Source organism: Prunus dulcis, chromosome 1 (assembly GCF_902201215.1).
Source record: "Prunus dulcis chromosome 1, ALMONDv2, whole genome shotgun sequence".
NCBI lineage: Eukaryota > Viridiplantae > Streptophyta > Magnoliopsida > Rosales > Rosaceae > Prunus > Prunus dulcis.
In genome coordinates, this window is record NC_047650.1 from 27,845,358 (window position 1) to 27,864,037 (window position 18,680).

Below are 18,680 nucleotides of genomic sequence, written 5' to 3' on the forward strand. Positions count from 1 at the left end.
TTCTACATACTCTTCAAATGTGTTTCTACATCTCTAATGTCCTCAATTGATCTAGCCACTCAAGTTCAAATTTTTCTTCTCTTGTTAATTTAAAAATAAATATCTGTAACGTCTCTCATCCGCTCATCATGAGCGAAACATAATTTGTGCGATTTTATGCAAGACCTATATCTATCTAATATGAGAGAATACGAACCCACAGCCCCCGCAAACCAAATGAAAAATAGAGTTAGATTATGGAGACAAGATAAGACCGATCTTATATATACATGCGAGTAAGTTATCAAGACAGAATTATTACACAAAAAGATAAATGTAGCCTTGCTGCTGCCAACAGCCGCCAACCAATGCGGCTAGAGCCCTGCAGCAGCCAGCAACTTCTGCACAGCCACTGCTGCTTTGCCGCGCCACTCCACCATTGGAACGCAGTAGCAGCCGGGCCATATGGCTGCTGGAACTGCAGCACAACCGCACGGCCCCATGGCCTCCTCCTTCACCTTGCCGCTGCAAAGGGCCAGGCACCGGCGCCGCTGCCAATGACGATACCGCATTCACGACTACCTCAACACCGTCCCGGTCTGTCACATTTGGCGCATGCGCCCGTGTACACATCTGATGAAGCCCTAGCCGATCTGCCTTTGGGCCTAATGCACGCCATTCTTCCCGAGCTAGGCAGTCAGGTGGACCTTAACTCGCGAGTCGATTAACTCACACAGAGGGTTGACGACCAAAACAATTTGAGTGGCCAGCTACTCATGCAAATAAACTTAAATCAAGGCCTTGACCTTGGGTACTGGGACGAGGAGAGGAGGATGCATGGGCATAGGGGCGGTCGAACAGAGACAAACGAGCAAGGGAGAGAACAAGATTATGTTGACAAGATGCAGACATCTACAAGCCGTACTCTGAGTCGATCGATGATCTGTTCGAGGTTAGGTCCAAGGACCAATGTGCACGAGAGGCTGGCCCACAGTCCGATGTCCACACTCGTTTGGGTCCACAAGGAAGTATCTATTCTAGATTGGGCACGCAAGGAGCTGGAGTTCATGAATATTTGTCTGACAAACGCAACGACCGACACTCACCAACTCATGGGGACAAGCCTTTGAGGAACCCTTACAAGGTCAATCTACCAACCCGCCCAGCAGGCAAGACACCCAAGGGGGTTGACCTTTGGAGGTTGAGGAGAAAGTTAACCAGCAATGTCCGAGGCACAGAAGACTCCGAGCCAAGCTACAAGCCTTGCAAGCAGAAGATGTCGAGACGCTTGTGAATGACCGATTCCAGAGTCTCCAACTTAAAGGAAACATGGAGGAGGCTTTGCGTAAGGAAGTTGATCGAGTCAACTCATCGCCCTTCACCGATAAGGTGGAGAATGCCACACCTTCGAAATGTTCACAACACCGTTCATCACTCCATTCAAGGGGGACTCTAACCCTGAGAGCCATTTGAAGCACTTCAAGAGTGCTATGATCCTGTACAAGGCAGATGACGTCCTGATGTGCAAGGTGTTCACGATGACCTTGCGAGGAGCAGCTCAGGACTAGTTCCATACTACAAGAAAACTGGGTATTTACGACATGTCATTTACGGCGTGCATAGTTTGCACGCTGTAAAATACTACTTTTTATGGCTTGCAATTTTTGCGCGCCGTAAATGAGATTTCCCCTTCCTTTGTTATGGCATCTTTTATTGCGTGCCGTAATTTTTGGGTATTAATGGCTTGCAAAATATGCAAGCCATGAAAAGAAGACTACATTAATGGCGTGCAAAACATGCACGCCTTGAAATGCCCCTCATTTAATTTTTGTTGCCCGCGAAAACACTTTCTTTTCCCTCTTAGAATTTTCATATTTCAGAACACCCTCCCCCAAATTTTTTCGTATAGCATTCTTTTCTTCTTCCCCAGATTTCTCTGTCTCTCTCTCTCTAACCCTAAACTCACTCTCCCTCTCTCTAACCCAAAACCTTCTCTAGCTTTATCTGACCCCAAATCCTTGCAATTCTCTCTAACTCCAAACCATCTATCATTCTTTCTCTTCTAGAAATCCTCTTGGTTCCCAAACCCTTTCACGACTGCAATCTCAAAGTAACCCTAACTCTCTCTATCGCTCTTTTATTTTCCAAATTTTATTAGAACGTTCTTTCAATTTAGCTTTGCGGAACTTCACGACTGCACTCTCAAGTTGGTTTTACTAAATTTTATGGAACATCACTGGTATGAAGTTCCAAATTTTTTCAATTATTTCAATTAATGTGCAGATATTACAAAGTTTCAAATTCTTTCAAAAGTTTAATTTAGATTTAGATTTTTTTTATTATTTAAATTTTGCAGAATCTAATGGTGCCTTGGTTTGTTTTTAGAAGAGGTGCCATGTGATTGGTTGAAGATGTAGAAAAAGCCGGGTGAGAGGCAAAAGTCAGCTCCTTATATACTTATACACTTATTTTAAATTTTATTTTATTTATTTTTCTACTTAGTTCAATTTTTCTTTTTCAAACCAGATTTGAGACCTCTTGTTGGGTTCTCGAATCTCAGCCACCCACTTCACCCATTTTCTCCAATATACGTTCCTTTGGTACATGTAAGTATACTTAATTTCCACTTGCACTTAGTTATGTTTCTTTAGTTAGGAAATGGTGGTGATTGTGATTAATTCTCCTTCTTTTGGTATAGCCATTGAATTGACTAATTTGCGTTGGAAATTGAAGGGAAGCTATCCAATTGGGATGGTATTGGAGTGGAAGAGCCTCTGAAGTTTCTCTTCAGAAGACTAGCAAGAGGTTTGATTTAATTTCTTCCTAATACAGCATAAGTTATAAGCTTTTATTACAAAAGGGTTAACTGGTGATCTGCCCCCTGAACTTGTACTTAACTTTCGATTGACCCCTATCCTTTTTTTTAAGAAAACTATTTTTTTCCCTAATGTGCCACCCGACGTCAAAATTTGCCACTTCCAATCCATTCTCGGTCAAGTTGGAGGTTACTTTTGTCATTTCGCATCTCCACTCAAGTCAACCCAGTTTAAGTCAAAGGAGGCTAGGTTAGAGTTTTGACCCAAACAAAAACAAAAACAAAACAAAAAACAAAAAAGCTTGGTCAAAGACTCTATTCACACAACTGTAGGGTACGACAGCTTGGGGAGAATTGGGGATTTCCCAAAATTGAGCTGCATAGTAGCTGGATCCGGCGACGTTGGAAAAAAAAAATCTCAAAGCAACACTTTCTGGAAACCAAGAAAGATGCATGTCCAAATTTCTAATCAGCAACCCAAATTTCAATTACAAACTTACCCTTCCACATATGTAAAACCTCCTCCCTAGATGTGCAGCAGTCCAAGATGTTTGGATTTTCGCAATCTTCCCATAGTAGCAAACAACTGAAGGCACCATCCATGAACTACCCTCTTCAACTTGTGACCTGTGGCCTCCACGACCTCTGCCAAGTAAGGACCTCCTTATATCGTAATATTGGGTTTTTTCCTAAAGTCTAGATCCCTTATTATTAGGGTACGAAAATGGAGGGGAAATGATTTGGGAAAAAAAAAAGAGCCAAAAAGAAGGAAGAGATAGCTAAAGCCTGGGTTGAGTCGAGTGGAGACACAAAAAGACAAAAGTAACCTCCAACTTGACATCAGAGTGGATGGAAGGTGGCAAATTTTGACTTCAAGGGGCACATTGGCGAAAAAAATAGTTCGGGTCCTTAATTTTCTAAATAAATAAATAAAAGGATAGCAGGTCAGTTTAAACCTATGTACAAGTTCAAGGTGCAAATCACCAGTTAACCTATTACGTAAAGAGATTGACAGACCCAAACCCAATACAAGATTTATGTTAATTAGTCATGTAAGATTATATACTTGTTTGGCTTAACTATGATTTGCCCCATGAACTTGTACCTAAGTTTTGTTTTACCCTCTATCCTTTTTTTTAGAACATTAAGGACCTGAACTAAAAAAAATTTTCACCAATTTGACCCCGACGTCAAAATATGCCACTTCCCATCCATTCTACTGTCAAGTTGGTGTTTTGGTGGAGACGCGAAATGACAAAAGTAACCTCCAACTTGACGGCAAGATGGATATGGGGTAAATTAAAATCTGGGTACAAGTTCATAAGGCAAATCACCAGTTAACCCTACTTGTTTTTAAGATTGTTCATAACTATTTTGGGGCAGAAGTTGTTAAGTTTCAAGTACCCACGTTGATTGTTGATTTTGCACAGGTTGTGGGTTAGTTTTGAGGTATAAGTACTTGGTTTTAAACTACATATCCAGGATTGTAATTTCGTTGAAGTTTGATACCAAAGTTTGGATAAGCATCTGCATGACTACAAAATCTGTCAAAAACAAGGGCTGCAGTTTCAGTTTTGAAACACTTACTTTGGACTGCCTTATCCTATAAATTGGAGCACTGCTTCTGTCAAATTTTATATGGTTTCAAAGTTTATTTAATCAGCTTCAGGATGCACGTAAATTGGTAGATTTTTATTGAGTTTAGGGTGTTTAATTCTGAGTTCAAAGTGTAATACACAGTAGCTGAAATTGCGTTAGATTCTCTAGTGGTGCAGAAGCAACAATAGTTTCCTAAAAGCTCATCATGTCAAGGCATAAGTTGGTGGTTTAATTGATGAATGTCAAGGTAAACTTAATTTATACACACAACTACCTACTGGATCATAATACTAGAAACATTGGAGTTTATGGTTCAGTTGCTGACAGGATATTTGGAAGCAACAACAAAAACATGGCCAGATAATTGGACAACTAGCCGATAGTAGCCTTGCTCCACAGTTTGAGCATAGGTTAGATGTCATTTGATCTGTTAGAGATTGATTTTTGTTATTATATTCATGAGTGAATGGGTTGGAGAGATTGTGAACAAGTTAATTTAGGTTTAGCGGCATTTTTATGTGTTTCTTTTATACTCTAAAGAGTTTTTATTTGGGATTGATTATGATTGGTATAGGTTCTCTTTTTAAGTTTGGTAGCCATACCATTTTTTTTCCCAAGGTAATAAAGGATATAAGTATATTATTACTATGAAACAAGAGTAGGGAGGAAATTAATTAGTTATTTTTTTTAAAATAAAGTCAAACACGGCATACAAAACACTCCTTAAATGGGAATAAAAACACGCTTTTATGACGTGCATTGAATGCGTAATAACTCTTTTATGGCATGCAGGGTAATGCCGTAAATAGTTGTCCAAACTTTTACAAAAGCTCAATCATGGCGTGCATTATTAACGCTTGCAGAAAGCGAATACACGCCGTAAAAGAAAAATACTTTTTACGGCATGGCCTTTTATGGCACGCAGCAGCACGTCATGAATTGTCATTTACGACGTGCATCATACGTCGTAAATACCCAGTTTTGTTGTAGTGCCACACTCTACCGTCCTCATCAATCGGCAGCTTCAAGGAGTTTATCCTCATTTTCACAAAGGAGTACACCTCTTACCGAATATTTTGAAAACAACCAGACCATATGTTTAACCTGTGTTTAACCTGCACAAGGAGCCTGAAGAGTCTCAATGAGACTATATTAAGAGATTCAAGGCTAAGAAGGTGAGCATCATAGGAAGCGATGATCTAATAGCATCCTTAGCTTTCAAGAAGGGCTTGCCAGCAAAGCATGAGCTATACCATGAGTTGACCATCATTCCGAGGCAAACCCTAACAGAAGTCTTCATGATGGCAGAGTGCTATGCACTCTGGGATGACGATCGTATTGCCACTAAGAAAGTAAGCAAGCAAGCCGATCAACCGACTAGGTAGGTGAGCCAAAAGAATGACAAGTTCGACAACAAGAACAGGGACAAGTGCAGATTGCAGCCCCAAGAAGGAGTCCCGACAGTAGAAACCTTCATTGAGTTTTGTTTGTACCGTATCTGACCCCTCCACTCACATCATGACACATGGAAAGAGCATGAAGCTAAGGAACACTGCGGCCCACTGATAGATCAGTTAGGTGTAGATCATCGTCTGCGATCGATTCATCACCCAGCATAGCTGTCAACCCCCTGATCGACAAGTCCTGGAAGCTCCTTAGACATATTATCGTGCCGATTATGCGGGACAAACTTGAAACAACCCCTCTTTGATATTTTGTGGAGACTCGTGTCGACCTCAGAAGGCACTCCCACGAGCCCCACATCGAAATTAAGTACTAAGAGCATACCAGGCATTCTCTATAAATTGGGCCTTTTGCCCTAGATACAGGGTAAGACTTGATCCTCATGCTCTAGCATTTGTCAATAGCAAAGCTCTTTTTTAACTTACTTTAGGATCGGAGGGTTTTTGGCTGGTACCACACCGGTACTCTAGACCTTATCTGTTGTTTCTCTCCTTAGCCCAAGTCTAGCATCTCATCTCAAGGAAAAACGTGCTCATATAGAGGGCTCAATCGATCCTTAGACTGTCCACGTCACCTGTAAGTTGCTTCTATTTCTATCTGTTTAGTTTTAGAGCAAACAAGTTTACTATCCCGATTCACCAGATTCTGGCACAAGTGAAGGATAAGCTTTGGGTGAAGAGACCGCCACTTTAGAAGGGAGACCCTACTAAAAAGGACACCAGTGCACATTCCACATAGAGCACAGTTATTACACAAACAATTGCTTCGCCTGGAAAAAGTACCTCAAAAAGCTGGTCAAAGACGGCCACTACACAGAATTCATTGCAAAGAAGGCTATCGAGCAAATCGACAACCGTGATGCAGCTGTAAGGAACCTCCCCAAAAGATCATATGGATCAACACGATCCTAGTCAACTCCTATGAGTTCGGGTTGACCACTAAGGAGTGAAAGACAAGGATCAAGCTGGCGACCCTGCCATTGAGGACACTTCTATCAATGGCTTTCAGAAGAAGGATCCAATAGGACTTGATCTACCACACAATGATGCCCTTGTCATCTACATCCATATTGAACAAGCTATGATCAAACAAGTTCACCTAGATGAGGGCAATGCGGCCAACATTCTGCAGTTGTCAGTTGTTCGGCAGATGGGATTGGGGCCCAAGATCAACAAATTTGCCAGATCACTCATGGGCTTCAACGAGGTGAGATCAATCATTATAGGTACGATAGACCTTAACATCCACTCACCACCGGTAGTATGCTCGCAAACTTTCATGGTCATTGAAGAGATTTCCCCTGCAATGGAATCCTGGGCCGACCATAGATCAGCAAGATTGAAACTGTCACATCCGCTTCACACCAGAAGATCAGCAAGATTCTAAACAAACATTTTTTGGGTAGTAGGGAGGAAAGAAACATGCACTTGCAAAAAGAATTGTTAAGAAAAGAGAGGGCAATCAAAACACTAGATCAGAAAAGTAGTAAAACTAATATATCATGTAATCGTTGGTTTATGGTGGTTTTCTAGTATGGAAATATATCCAACTCTGAGGAAGAGCAAAACCTCAAGTTCAAAGTTTAGCCTATATAATTTATTAGTTATATAAGACACAACTTGTAAACAGGAGAAGAAAAGGAAAGGAGAACAAAAAGACAAGTTCCACCGTAAAGCCAACCATAAATAGGCAAATTATAACTACATTTGACACCTTAGTTCTATACTTCCATAAGTATACCATTTTCTGATGAACACAATTACTGTTCAAATCTAAATCTACGGATCACATATTTCTGCTAAAATAATTACCAGCCAATCAAAATTTGAGTCAAGCATGTGAGGCAGTTCCCAGTCACTTCATGCAGTAGATGCTGGATAAGTAATTGTTAAGTCATTTAAGTGGGTTTTGACTTTTGAGACAACAAAAAAAGGGTTAAGTGGGCTAGGCTCCAACCGTGTTTGAAGACGGCTCTAGCTCGGGCCGTGCTTGAAGCGGGCTCGGGTCACTAGCCGTCTCGGTCTATTGGACCTTATTTTTTGTCCATGCCCAAACTTTCATGCCATGCCAAGCTCAACCTACTAATATCGTGCTCGTGCCATGTCATGTCCCATTTAAACGAGCTGTGCTCGTGCCGTGCTGGGCTAACCCATCATGTTTGACACCTCTACTGGCAAGACCCCATCATCAACTACCTGGTGAAGGAGAACCTACCAAATGACAAGTCCGAGGCCAGAAAAATCAAGCAGAAGATGGCGAGATACTACATGAAGGACAACATGCTTGTTCACATATCATACTCTGGTCCTTACCTCACACGCATCAAGTACCCGCAAACACTTGAAGTGCTCTGCAAAATACACTACGGCGAATCCAAGAATCACGCTGGGGGCAAATTGCTTGCCCAGAAGGCTTTCAATGCAGGCTACTTCTGGCATATTATGCGCCAAGACTCCATGGAGTATGTTCAAAGATGTGATCGATGCCAATGCTATAAACTGATCTCCTAGCTACCAGTCGAGGTGTGCCATCCTCAAAACACCCCATGGCCATTCATGCAATGAGCCATTCACTTGGTGGGACCTATGCCAAGAAGGACATGATGGTCATTGCCACCGACTATTTCACTAAGTTAATCTAGGCCGAGGCTCTATCCTTTACCAAGGAAGCTGATATTGAAATATCTATCTAGAGGAACATAATTTGCCGATTCGGCTGCCCACAATCGATAGTTACCTACAATGGCATACAATTCGTTGGCAAGCATATTACTATTTGTGAAAATAATCTCTCGAGATAATATTCACTTAAAGATCCTTCGCCCTTTGAACTTCTTTATCTCTCTTCCTCGATTCCTGTAAAAAAGACCGGAGTAAATATACCACACCCGTTACTTAAGTTAATTCGATTGAATCTAGGTGAAAAAATAGCTAAAAGGGATATGGAGATTTCTCTAGGGGGAGAACCAGGTGGCCGAAGCCGCGTGGAGAAAATATGGAGAGTGGAGAGGCCAGTGGCAATGTTGTTGCCGTCGGCTAGGGAGAGAGATTTTGAGCATTTTTGCAGGGTTACGGAGCTAGGTTTAGAGTTATTTCGAGTGTTGAATGAAGCCATGTATTTATAGGAGCCTCAGAGGCTAGGGTTTCATAGAGAATAAACTCTTATTTGGAAGGAGTTTATTCTTTCCCCAAATTGTAGAGATTGAGTCCATTAGGGATTTAATTGAGATCAAATCTCTTAATTTGATTATGATAATATCTCTTAATTAGGATCATATCTAAATTGGTGGTATTATCTTATTAAATAAAGATAATATGTCATATTTAAGATATTATCCCTATTTTTAGTATTAATTAATTGGCCAAATAAATGGACTCAATTAATTAACCTAAAGGATATTCTTCTTATCCACATGGCTTTTTGAGATTGGAGATGAAAATATTTGCTCCCACAAATGCCCCCCAACTTCTGCATGGCTCTTGTGTGGCATGTAGGAGATGAAATTATTTTTCGGGCTCTCCAGCTACATCTGGGCTTTCTTCAGTGAGTTGGACTCCTTTTGCAGATTGGGCTCCCAACTGGAGTGGGTTTTTTACTTTTCTTGTAGTTGGGTTCACAGTAGAAATGGGCTTGCGATTCCTTCTTGACCTCGGATGCCCAACCAGTATAAATGCAGGGCTTCTCTTCACTATTCTTCACCATCGCAAACTTAACTTCTCTACTTTCTTAGCTTGAGAGAGATCTTAGAGGAAGAAGGGATCCTGAGACGAATATTCTCCAAAAAGGAAAATCACTCCCACAGGTATCTTTTCTTGTGGTGAGTTTTGGGAGAATTCGCTTCCATTCATCCATTTCTTGGTTGAATTTAATTGAAGATTGCCGCAAGTAGATTAATCAAATTGGCAATGTTGTATTACCCATGTACATGAGAGGGAAATTTTTCTGCTGATACTGTGGCTAAATTAGTACTTGGAAGATATGTTGATTTTCAACTATAGATTGAGCTTCTAGGAGTGTGCTCTCAATTTTGTTGGATGATGAGGGTGGAAGCTCTCCAAGTAGAATGCTAGTAAACTATAAAAAATAAAAATGAAAAATATTTAATTACTGATCATCAAAACAACAATCAAATATAGTATTATGTTCAAAAAAATTCCAAGGTTGATGAAAGTAAAATATGAACCTGCTCGAAGATGTTGGTCATAGACTCACAGGTAACTATAACATTATCAAGGAAAGCTAATCTTAGACTTTGTCATGTGATACATGTGTTTCTTGCAGTTTGGCAATCAAAAAATCGTGCTGTCATTCGATAGAAAATCTTTATAATTGCAATTCTATATTGCAGGTCAATTTTGTGTATTGTCTTGTATTATCGTTTGTATTTAATAAAATAAAGTATAAAAGATTAAGCAAAACACCATCAGGATATGCTAATTAATTAAAGCATTGACGAAAAGAAAAAGGAAGCCGTTTATTCTTTACAGATATTCTGACTAATTGGATTAATACTCCATCTAGTACTTATGTTTAATTTTAGGCTATAGAAAAAAGAGCATTTACACTCCGGGTCTAGTTAATTATAATTTGTTTTAGCCTTGAAATAATTGAACTGATCAGATAGGCCACCACCAGGCTGTTCTCTGACCTTGTATTAAAATTCTGCGCCCCAATAATTGAATTTAATATCCGAACTACCACATGTATTGTTTTCATCAGTACTGGGACACTGGATAGGACACCTCATGCATGACTACTGCCTGGGACTGGGACACCTTCTTATGTATTGTTCTGATCAATTACTGACAATTGTGTTTTAGTTGGATCTACTCTATTTATCAAATTCAATTCAAATGGATTCACGCAGCGTGATATAAGGGATAGAGGCCCTACAAATAATAATGTTTCACTAATAAATTGAAATTCACTAGATAAATTGAGTAAACCTCAAATATATTGATTGAAAAATAAGATGAATGATTCAGGATGCTTCAACGCATTCCTTTTATACAAGAGAACCCCTAAACTTGTTTGGAAAGCCAATGAGAAACCCTAGACTTACCTGAAAAGCTAATTAGAAAATAAAAAGGGAAATTCTAAAAATTTCCCAAAATATTCTAACAACTTTAAACGCTGAAAAGTCAGAGTAAACGATAGAATTTGGCTAAAATAACTTATATGTCACAGCAAAGCAGTGGGTTGTATTTGTCACGCCAAGAAACAATAGGTGATGGGATAATAAGCTCGGGGCCTATACTTGCACAAATTGAGCTTTGCTGCTGTGACGACGTGCGCACCTGTCCAGTTGTTCCTTGATTAACTCGGCCATATGTTCTACATCAGTCCCTTCCACTTCGGAAGAACTCAACCCGAGTTATCTTCAGGATAGAGCAGATCGTCTTCATAGAATGCATACAGGTCAACAACATTGAAAGTGCTTGAAATATCCATGGATGAGGGCAAGTCCACAACATAAGCATTGTCGTTGGTCTTCTTTAGAATCTTGTAGTGGACCATATTTGTGGGGTTGTAACTTGCGATAAGTACCCACTAGAAACCTCTCCTTCAGATAGACCATGACAGAGTCGCCTTCATTGAACACCTTGACTCGCCTATGTTTGTCTGCGATGGCTTTGTATTTAGCATTGGTTTTCTCCAACCTCTCCTTGACCTCATTCTTCACGGCCTAGACATTTTTTACCATATGCTCAGCTGCGGTACTTACACCATGGGCCTTGGGTAGCTTCACAAAATCAATCACATGGTTAGGAACCAAAGTGTAAACCAAAGCGAAAGGTGATTTTCCTGTGGCACTTTGAACAACGCTATTATAAGCAAACTCCACTTGAGGCAGTGCATTGTCCCACTATTTGGGTTTGTCTCCACATATGCTATGGATCATGTTACCCAAAGTTCTGTTAGTAACTTTTGTCTGGCCATCAGTTTAGGGATGTGCGGTACTGCTGCAATTAAGGGCGGTTCCAAACATCTTCCATAAAGTAACCCAGAAGTGACTGAGGAACTTGATGTCATGATCAGAGGTGAGGGATTTGGGCACGCCATGCAAACGAACAACCTCTCTGAAAAACAATTTGGCTATGCTAGCAACATCATTCGTCTTCTTGCAAGCGATGAAGTGCGCCATATTGGAGAACCTGTCAACAAAAACAAAAACAGAATCTACTCCCCTTTGTGTATGGAGGAGTCCTAACATGAAGTTCATAGAAAGGTCCTGCCAAATATCATTAGGCACATGCAAAGGCATGTAAAGACAAGTGTTTTAAGACTGACCCTTAGACGCCTGACAAGTGTAGCATTTTTGCACGATCTTTCCCACGTCTTTTTTCATTTGTGGCTAATAATATCGCTCTTCCATGCCAGCAATTGTTTTGTCTCTTCCCAAGTGTCCACTCAGGATGCCTCTATGTAAATCTCGAATTAGCTTCTCCCTTAAAGATATCTCAGGAATATAGAGTTTGGTTGCGAGCACACTTGGATCAAATCTCTTTAAACTCTTCATTGACTTCATACAGCTCCTTCAAGAACTCAAATCCCACAATCTCTTGAGCCATGGTAACAAGCATGTTTGCTCTTAGGCTTAAAGCATCCGCCACACAATTAAGGGTACTTGATTTATGTTTAATTACAAAAGGGAATTTTTGCAGAAAGGTACTCCACCTTATATGCATCTTGCTCAGGGATTTCTTACTGTGGAGGAACTTCAGGGCCTGGCGATCTGTATATAGTACAAATTCACATTGCACCAAGTAGTGCTCTCACTATTTCAAAGCACGAATCACTACATAAAATTCATGCTCGTAAGTGCTCTATTTTTGGCAAGCTTCACTAAGTTTCACACTGAAAAAGGCCATTGGTTTCTTCTCTTGAGATAAGACTGCACTACTCTGACCCCACTTGCATCACATTCGACCTCGAATATCTTCTCAAAGTTAGGAAGGGCTAGGACTGGGGCGGTGCGCAGCTCGTGCTTAATGAGGACGAAACTCTTTTGTTGCTCATCACCCCCACTAAAACTTTCCATGCTTCAAACACTCAGTGATGAGTGCAATAATGGTGCTAAAATCACGAACAAACCTTCGATAAAGGGTAGCCAACCCAACAAAGCTTCGTAACTCGCTTACTATTCTCAGGGTACGCCAGTCACTAATAGCTCACACCTTCTCATCATCCACTTGAATGTCATCCTTGCCAACAACATAACCCAAAAAACGTAATTTATTGGTGCAAAAATTAAACTTTTTCAGGTTTATGAAAAGTTGGTTTTCCTCTAAAACTCGAAGGACTTGTTTCAAATGCTACAAATGTTCTTCCTTCGTTCCACTGTAAATCAAAATATCATTAAAATACACCACAACGAAAGAACCAATGAAAGGACATAAGACATATAAAAGTGTTTGGCGCATTTGATAAGTCAAAAGGCATCACCATCCACTAGTACAAGCCTTCCTTGCTTTTGAACTCAATTTTTCTCTCATCACCCGGCTTGAGGCAAATCTAATGGTAACCACTTCGAAGGTCTATCTTCGAAAATACCTTAGAACCTTCCAACACATCCAGCATGTCTTCCAACTGTGGTATTGGAAGTTTATATATGATAGTAATTTTGTTGATCGCCCTATTATCAACACACATACGCCATGTCTTGTCTTTCTTGCACCAGCAATACTGGGACTGCACAAGGACTCATGCTCTCACAAATAAACCCTTTTTTGAGCAACTCTTCTATCTTATCTAGTAGAATGTCATTATTCTTGGGACTCATGCAGTAATGTGGTAGATTTGGGAGACTTGCCCTAGGCACCAAATCAATTTGATGTTGTATATCCCTCATGGGAGCTAGTTGGCTGGGTAGGTCGTTAGCAATCAACTCCTTGAGCCTCTACAAAATTTTCTGCACTTCTTTTGGGATTTCAACTTTCTTAGATACAACGGCTAACAACCCTTTCATCATAACCTGATAAATTGTTTCTACACCTTTAACGGCTTCTAGACAGTCACGTTCATTGCTAGCTATGATAAGCAAACTGGAATTCGCAGCTGGTTTCTCAGGTTTGCCAGAGTCATTCACGGGAGCCATAGCAATTTTATAAGAGCCCCAATTGAAAACATACACGTTATCACGTCCCTTATTAGTGGCATCTGTATTAAACTACCAAGGTCTACCCAAAAAAATGTGACTAGCATCCATATCAATAATATCATAAAGAACCTCAGACTAGTAATGCTTACCAATGGACAGCGGTACCTTGCAAACTTCTGTCACCTGAACTGAAGGGCCTCTCTTCACCCATCTCAAGGAATAAGGTGATTCATGCTTCTCTGTTGGCAAATTTAAATAATCCAGAACTTTTGGATATGAAATTCTCGCAGCTGCCTCCATCAATAATTAAACTACACACCTTGTTGTTGACGGTACAAAGAGATCAAAAGATCTTATGTTGCTGCCCTTCCTCTTGTCTTGGTGCGAGTAACTCCCACTGCAAGGCTAGGTTAATTAATTCATTACCTTCCTCATAGGCGAAATCAGCTCCTTCATACTCTTCATCACCACCATGATCCTTTTTATCATCCTTATTCGCTTCAGTCAAGTTAACTTGTCGACGATTGGGACAATTGTTGGATTTGTGGCCTGGTTTGCCGCAACGATAACAGTGATCTCCATAAGGTTTTGCATATGGATTCAGTCTCTAGAAACTACCTTTATCCCAAGTGCCGCTACTGCCTTCTACTGCTCCCTTTGTACCCTACCATTTGTTAGTATTATTATCCCCAGGAACCTGTGCAACTTCTTTACCTTTGTCTTTTGCAGGGACAGGTGAACTCGATACGATCTTGGATGGAAGGTGTAAGCCCATTCATGTACATTGCCACATGTGTTGACTATCGATTTCATATATGCTATTACGTTCTGCGATGTGCAAGAATTTAGATGTATACTCTGCCACCGTCCTATAGCCTTGGATGCAATTATGGTAAATGCAGTATAAATATTGCTCAAAATCTGCAAGGAAGAATCCATCCATCATTAATTGCTTCATCCATCGTCAAGTCCGCACAGGATCTTTGCCTTGCCTTTGGCGCATCTTCTGTAATTGATCCCATCATACTGCAGCACTTCTTTTGAGACGAAAAGTTGTTAGGTTCACCATCTTCACCTCGGGGACTTTTTTAAGTTCAAAGAACCTCTCCACTTCAACAAGCCAATCCAAGAAATCTTCAAGTTGTAAGTGCCTATTGAAATATTGAATTTCAGCCTTCATGCAATAGTCTTCTTGGCGTTGGTTACTAGGTTGGGCATGATCATCATGAATTTCTTCCTCCGACTCCGCATCGCTATCTTCTTGACCAGAGTGTCGTGGGGGATGTCATTGTTACGTCGGTCTTCTCCTTTGTCTTCATCTGGTCGTGCTTGGTTTCCTAAGGTCAGGATCATCTTACGTAGACCCTCGATTGCTGTATTAAATTCATCACGAGTGATTGGTTCCTCGTCTCCATGAGTCCTATCTTCTCTGTCTGGACGAGCCATTAGAGGCACTTTGAGCCAAGCAAAAATCTGCTCTGATATCAACTGACGCAGCGAGATATAAGGGATAGGGTGATCAAATGATAACTCTATAAGTAACAATGTCGGAATCCACCAGAGAAATTGAGTAAACCTCAAATATATTGATTGAAAAATAAGATGAATGATTCTGGATGCTCCAACGCATTCCTTTTATACAAAAGAAACCATAGACTTGCTTGGAAAGCTAATTAGAAAACAAAAAGGGAAATAATAAAAGTTTCCCAAAATATTTTAAAAACTTTAAATGCTGAAAAGTCCAAGCAAACGATAGAATTTGGCTAAAATAGCTCATATGTCATAGCAAAGCAGTGAGTTGCATTTGTCATGCCGTTCTATTCGAAACGATAGGTCATGGGTCTAATTCTGAGCTCGAGGCCCATACTTACAAGATTGGGCTTTGCTGCCGTGACAACATGTGCGCCTATCCACATTGGCGGACCCAATGAAGGACTACTATGAGCAAGTGCCCACACTTTAAATTTTAAAAAATTATAAAATTAAAAAAATTAAAAAAAAGTTTTTGCTGTAAAATCCCACCCAAACTCATATTTTTTATTTGTTTTTAGGTCCTTCTTAGGTGGAGCCCTCACATCGCCCATCCAATACATATACTTTAAGCCCAAAGCTTATATTAAAAAAGAAAAATATTATGTTATAAAAGAAGAATAGAGATCCCACCAAGTTCACTTATTAATGATATGCATTCCAACACCAACTTTTCAGAATTACAAGGTATGCTACTCTTGTAAAAAAAAACTAGTTGAGACAAAAAAGGACAAGGAATATCCACTAGTTTATCTTCTCATAAAATTGGCATTAACACTTCCAGTTGCAACGACTTCAGCAGAAAGGGCATTCTCTACTATGAACATTGTGAAGAACAAAATGCGTAATCAAATGGGAGACCAATGGATGAATGATTGCTTGATAGTATATCTTGAAAAAGACATATTTAATAGTATTGATAATGAGCTTATTGTGCAACATTTTCAGAATATGAAAAGTCGTCGAGGACAATTGTAAATTTACTTATTAGACAATGCTATTAATATTCTAAGTTTGAAATATTTTTTGTTTGGCTATATATCGGTTGGAATTTTTTTTAGAGAGATTCACAATTATACCCAATACAAGAGCTCAAATTATTAAAAAAACCCTATATGAAATGGACTTTAGAAACACACCCAAAGCTCATTTACAATATAACAAAAATGCTTTTAACTTCTTTTATATTACAAAATTGCCATTGATTTCTTAAAACAAACTCAACCACAAAACCTCATAAAAAAGCCCAAAACACTCAATAGGGCATCAAAGTAATTTAATAATCAAAATTAAATTCAATAGGGCCAACTGTCATTTTTTAGGTTTTTTTTTTTTTTTGTTTATTTATAGAAATTAAATGGTGTATGGTTTATTTATAGTATTAGTGCTAAGAACGGGTATATAACTAAATATCTCTTTTTTTTAAGCCCCATATGAACGAAAGTCTGGGTCCGCCACTGCCTGTCCAGTTGTTTCTCAATCAACTCAGCCATATGTTCTACTTTAGGAATTTGAAGAGTTGTTTGTCTGTCACGATTGTTGTCTCCCCACTCGAATTATATTATCTCAGCCTTCAAATATATCATATTACCCAGGATGCGATGATTTCATCAGCTCACTCTCTCTTCTATATAAGTGTAAGGACCTAAGTAGTTTTTTCAACATCAATTTGCAGTCTAGCTAGCACTAAGTACACTCCATCCCCCTATCTTGTTATTTACGTTTACTTCTTTTTGTGAAAATGTCTAGCAATCATGGTAAGGTAGAGACTGATGTTGAAATCAAGGCTCCTGCTACCAAGATCCATGAAGTGTTGACACACAGACCACACCACATATCCAATGTCAGCCCTAACAACATTCAGGGTTGTGATTTACTTGAAGGTGAATGGGGCACCGTCGGCTCTGTGGTCTACTGGAATTATTTCCATGGTAAGTAAGCCTCCCTATAGCTTCAATTAACATCAATTATATTATATATTATGTTCATGTCGTCTGATGTTAATTTCTTTCTTCAACTATTATTAATTGTTATGCAGATGGGAAAGCTAAAGTTTCCAAGCAGTTGATTGAAGCCATAGACGCTGAAAAGAATCTGATCACTTTCAAAGTGATCGAAGGAGATCTCCTGGAGCATTACAAGAGCTTCAAGATGACCTTTCATGCCACTCCAAAAGCTCATGGTCAGGGCAGCATCGTCCATTGGACTATGGAGTATGAGAAGCATCATGGTGATATTGAGGACCCACATACCTTGCTCCAGTTTGCAGTTGACGTCTCCAAAGATATCGATGCTCATCTTACAAGTGCCCAGGCATAATTAATTATAATCGAAGGCTTGATTGAGGCGGGCTTATAGGATCATCTGTGATTCTGTGTGCTGCATTTATATCTACTATCCATTTGCTTTCTTGCTTGCGGAAATAAACGCCTTCAATCAATGTTTGTATCTTAAGTCTGTGTGGGCACTGGGCTACCTGAAACTTTCATTTACTTGTGTTTGCTGTCCTTATCTTATATGATATGGGCTATGTATCTTTTATTAATTCCAAGTTGGGGCTTTACCCATATAAACCCATATTTCTACATACTCTTCAAATGTGTTTCTACATCTCTAATGCCCTCAATTGATCTAGCCACTCAAGTTCAAATTTTTCTTCTCTTGTTAATTTAAAAATAAATATATGTAACGTCTCTCATCCGCTCATCATGGAGCGAGACATAATTTGTGCGATTTTATATAAGACTTATATCTATCTAATATGAGAGAATAGGAACCAACACCCCACACAAACCAAATGAAAAATAGAGTTAGGTTATGGAGACAAGATAAGACCGATTCTTTTATATATATATGAGCTTAGTCAAGTTGGTTAGAGTGGATGTGTTGATCCCTATTATACATTCGAGTTCGATCCCCCTCTTCGTAGTCTATATTAGATTAAAGTAGAATATCATTTGTATAAATAAAAAAATAAAAAAAATTTCCATTTTTGCAAATTTAGAGAGTACACACCAAGAATTCTATAGTGAGGGCATTATATATGGCCCTCAAATAAGTTAGCATGATCCAATGATTAAGAGATATAACATTACCTAAGGACCATATATAAATTTCTCACTATCGAATGACTCGAGTACACATATACACGCAATAATGAATTAGCCCAACAATTTTTGAGCTATCAAAAAA

At 39.5% G+C, this 18,680-nt stretch overlaps 1 protein-coding gene across 1 annotated transcript; it reads left to right on the forward strand.

Annotated features, from left to right (window-relative positions):
• Window positions 1-17,055: 17,055 nt before the first annotated feature.
• LOC117632770 (MLP-like protein 28) lies at window positions 17,056-18,075 on the forward strand. Its single transcript, XM_034366340.1, has 2 exons — window positions 17,056-17,419; window positions 17,527-18,075. The coding sequence occupies exons 1-2, from the start codon at window positions 17,230-17,232 to the stop codon at window positions 17,805-17,807; spliced, it is 471 nt and encodes a 156-aa protein (XP_034222231.1). The 5' UTR covers window positions 17,056-17,229; the 3' UTR covers window positions 17,808-18,075.
• The last annotated feature ends 605 nt before the right edge of the window (window positions 18,076-18,680 follow it).

What these genes read in the sequence shown, in the direction of transcription:
- LOC117632770 (XM_034366340.1), top strand. Translation starts at nt 17,230, where the DNA reads ATGTCTAGCAATCATGGTAAGGTAGAGACTGATGTTGAAATCAAGGCT. An exon ending in CTACTGGAATTATTTCCATG is followed by an intron (nt 17,420 to 17,526) that starts GTAAGTAAGCCT and finishes ATTGTTATGCAG; the next exon opens with ATGGGAAAGCTAAAGTTTCC.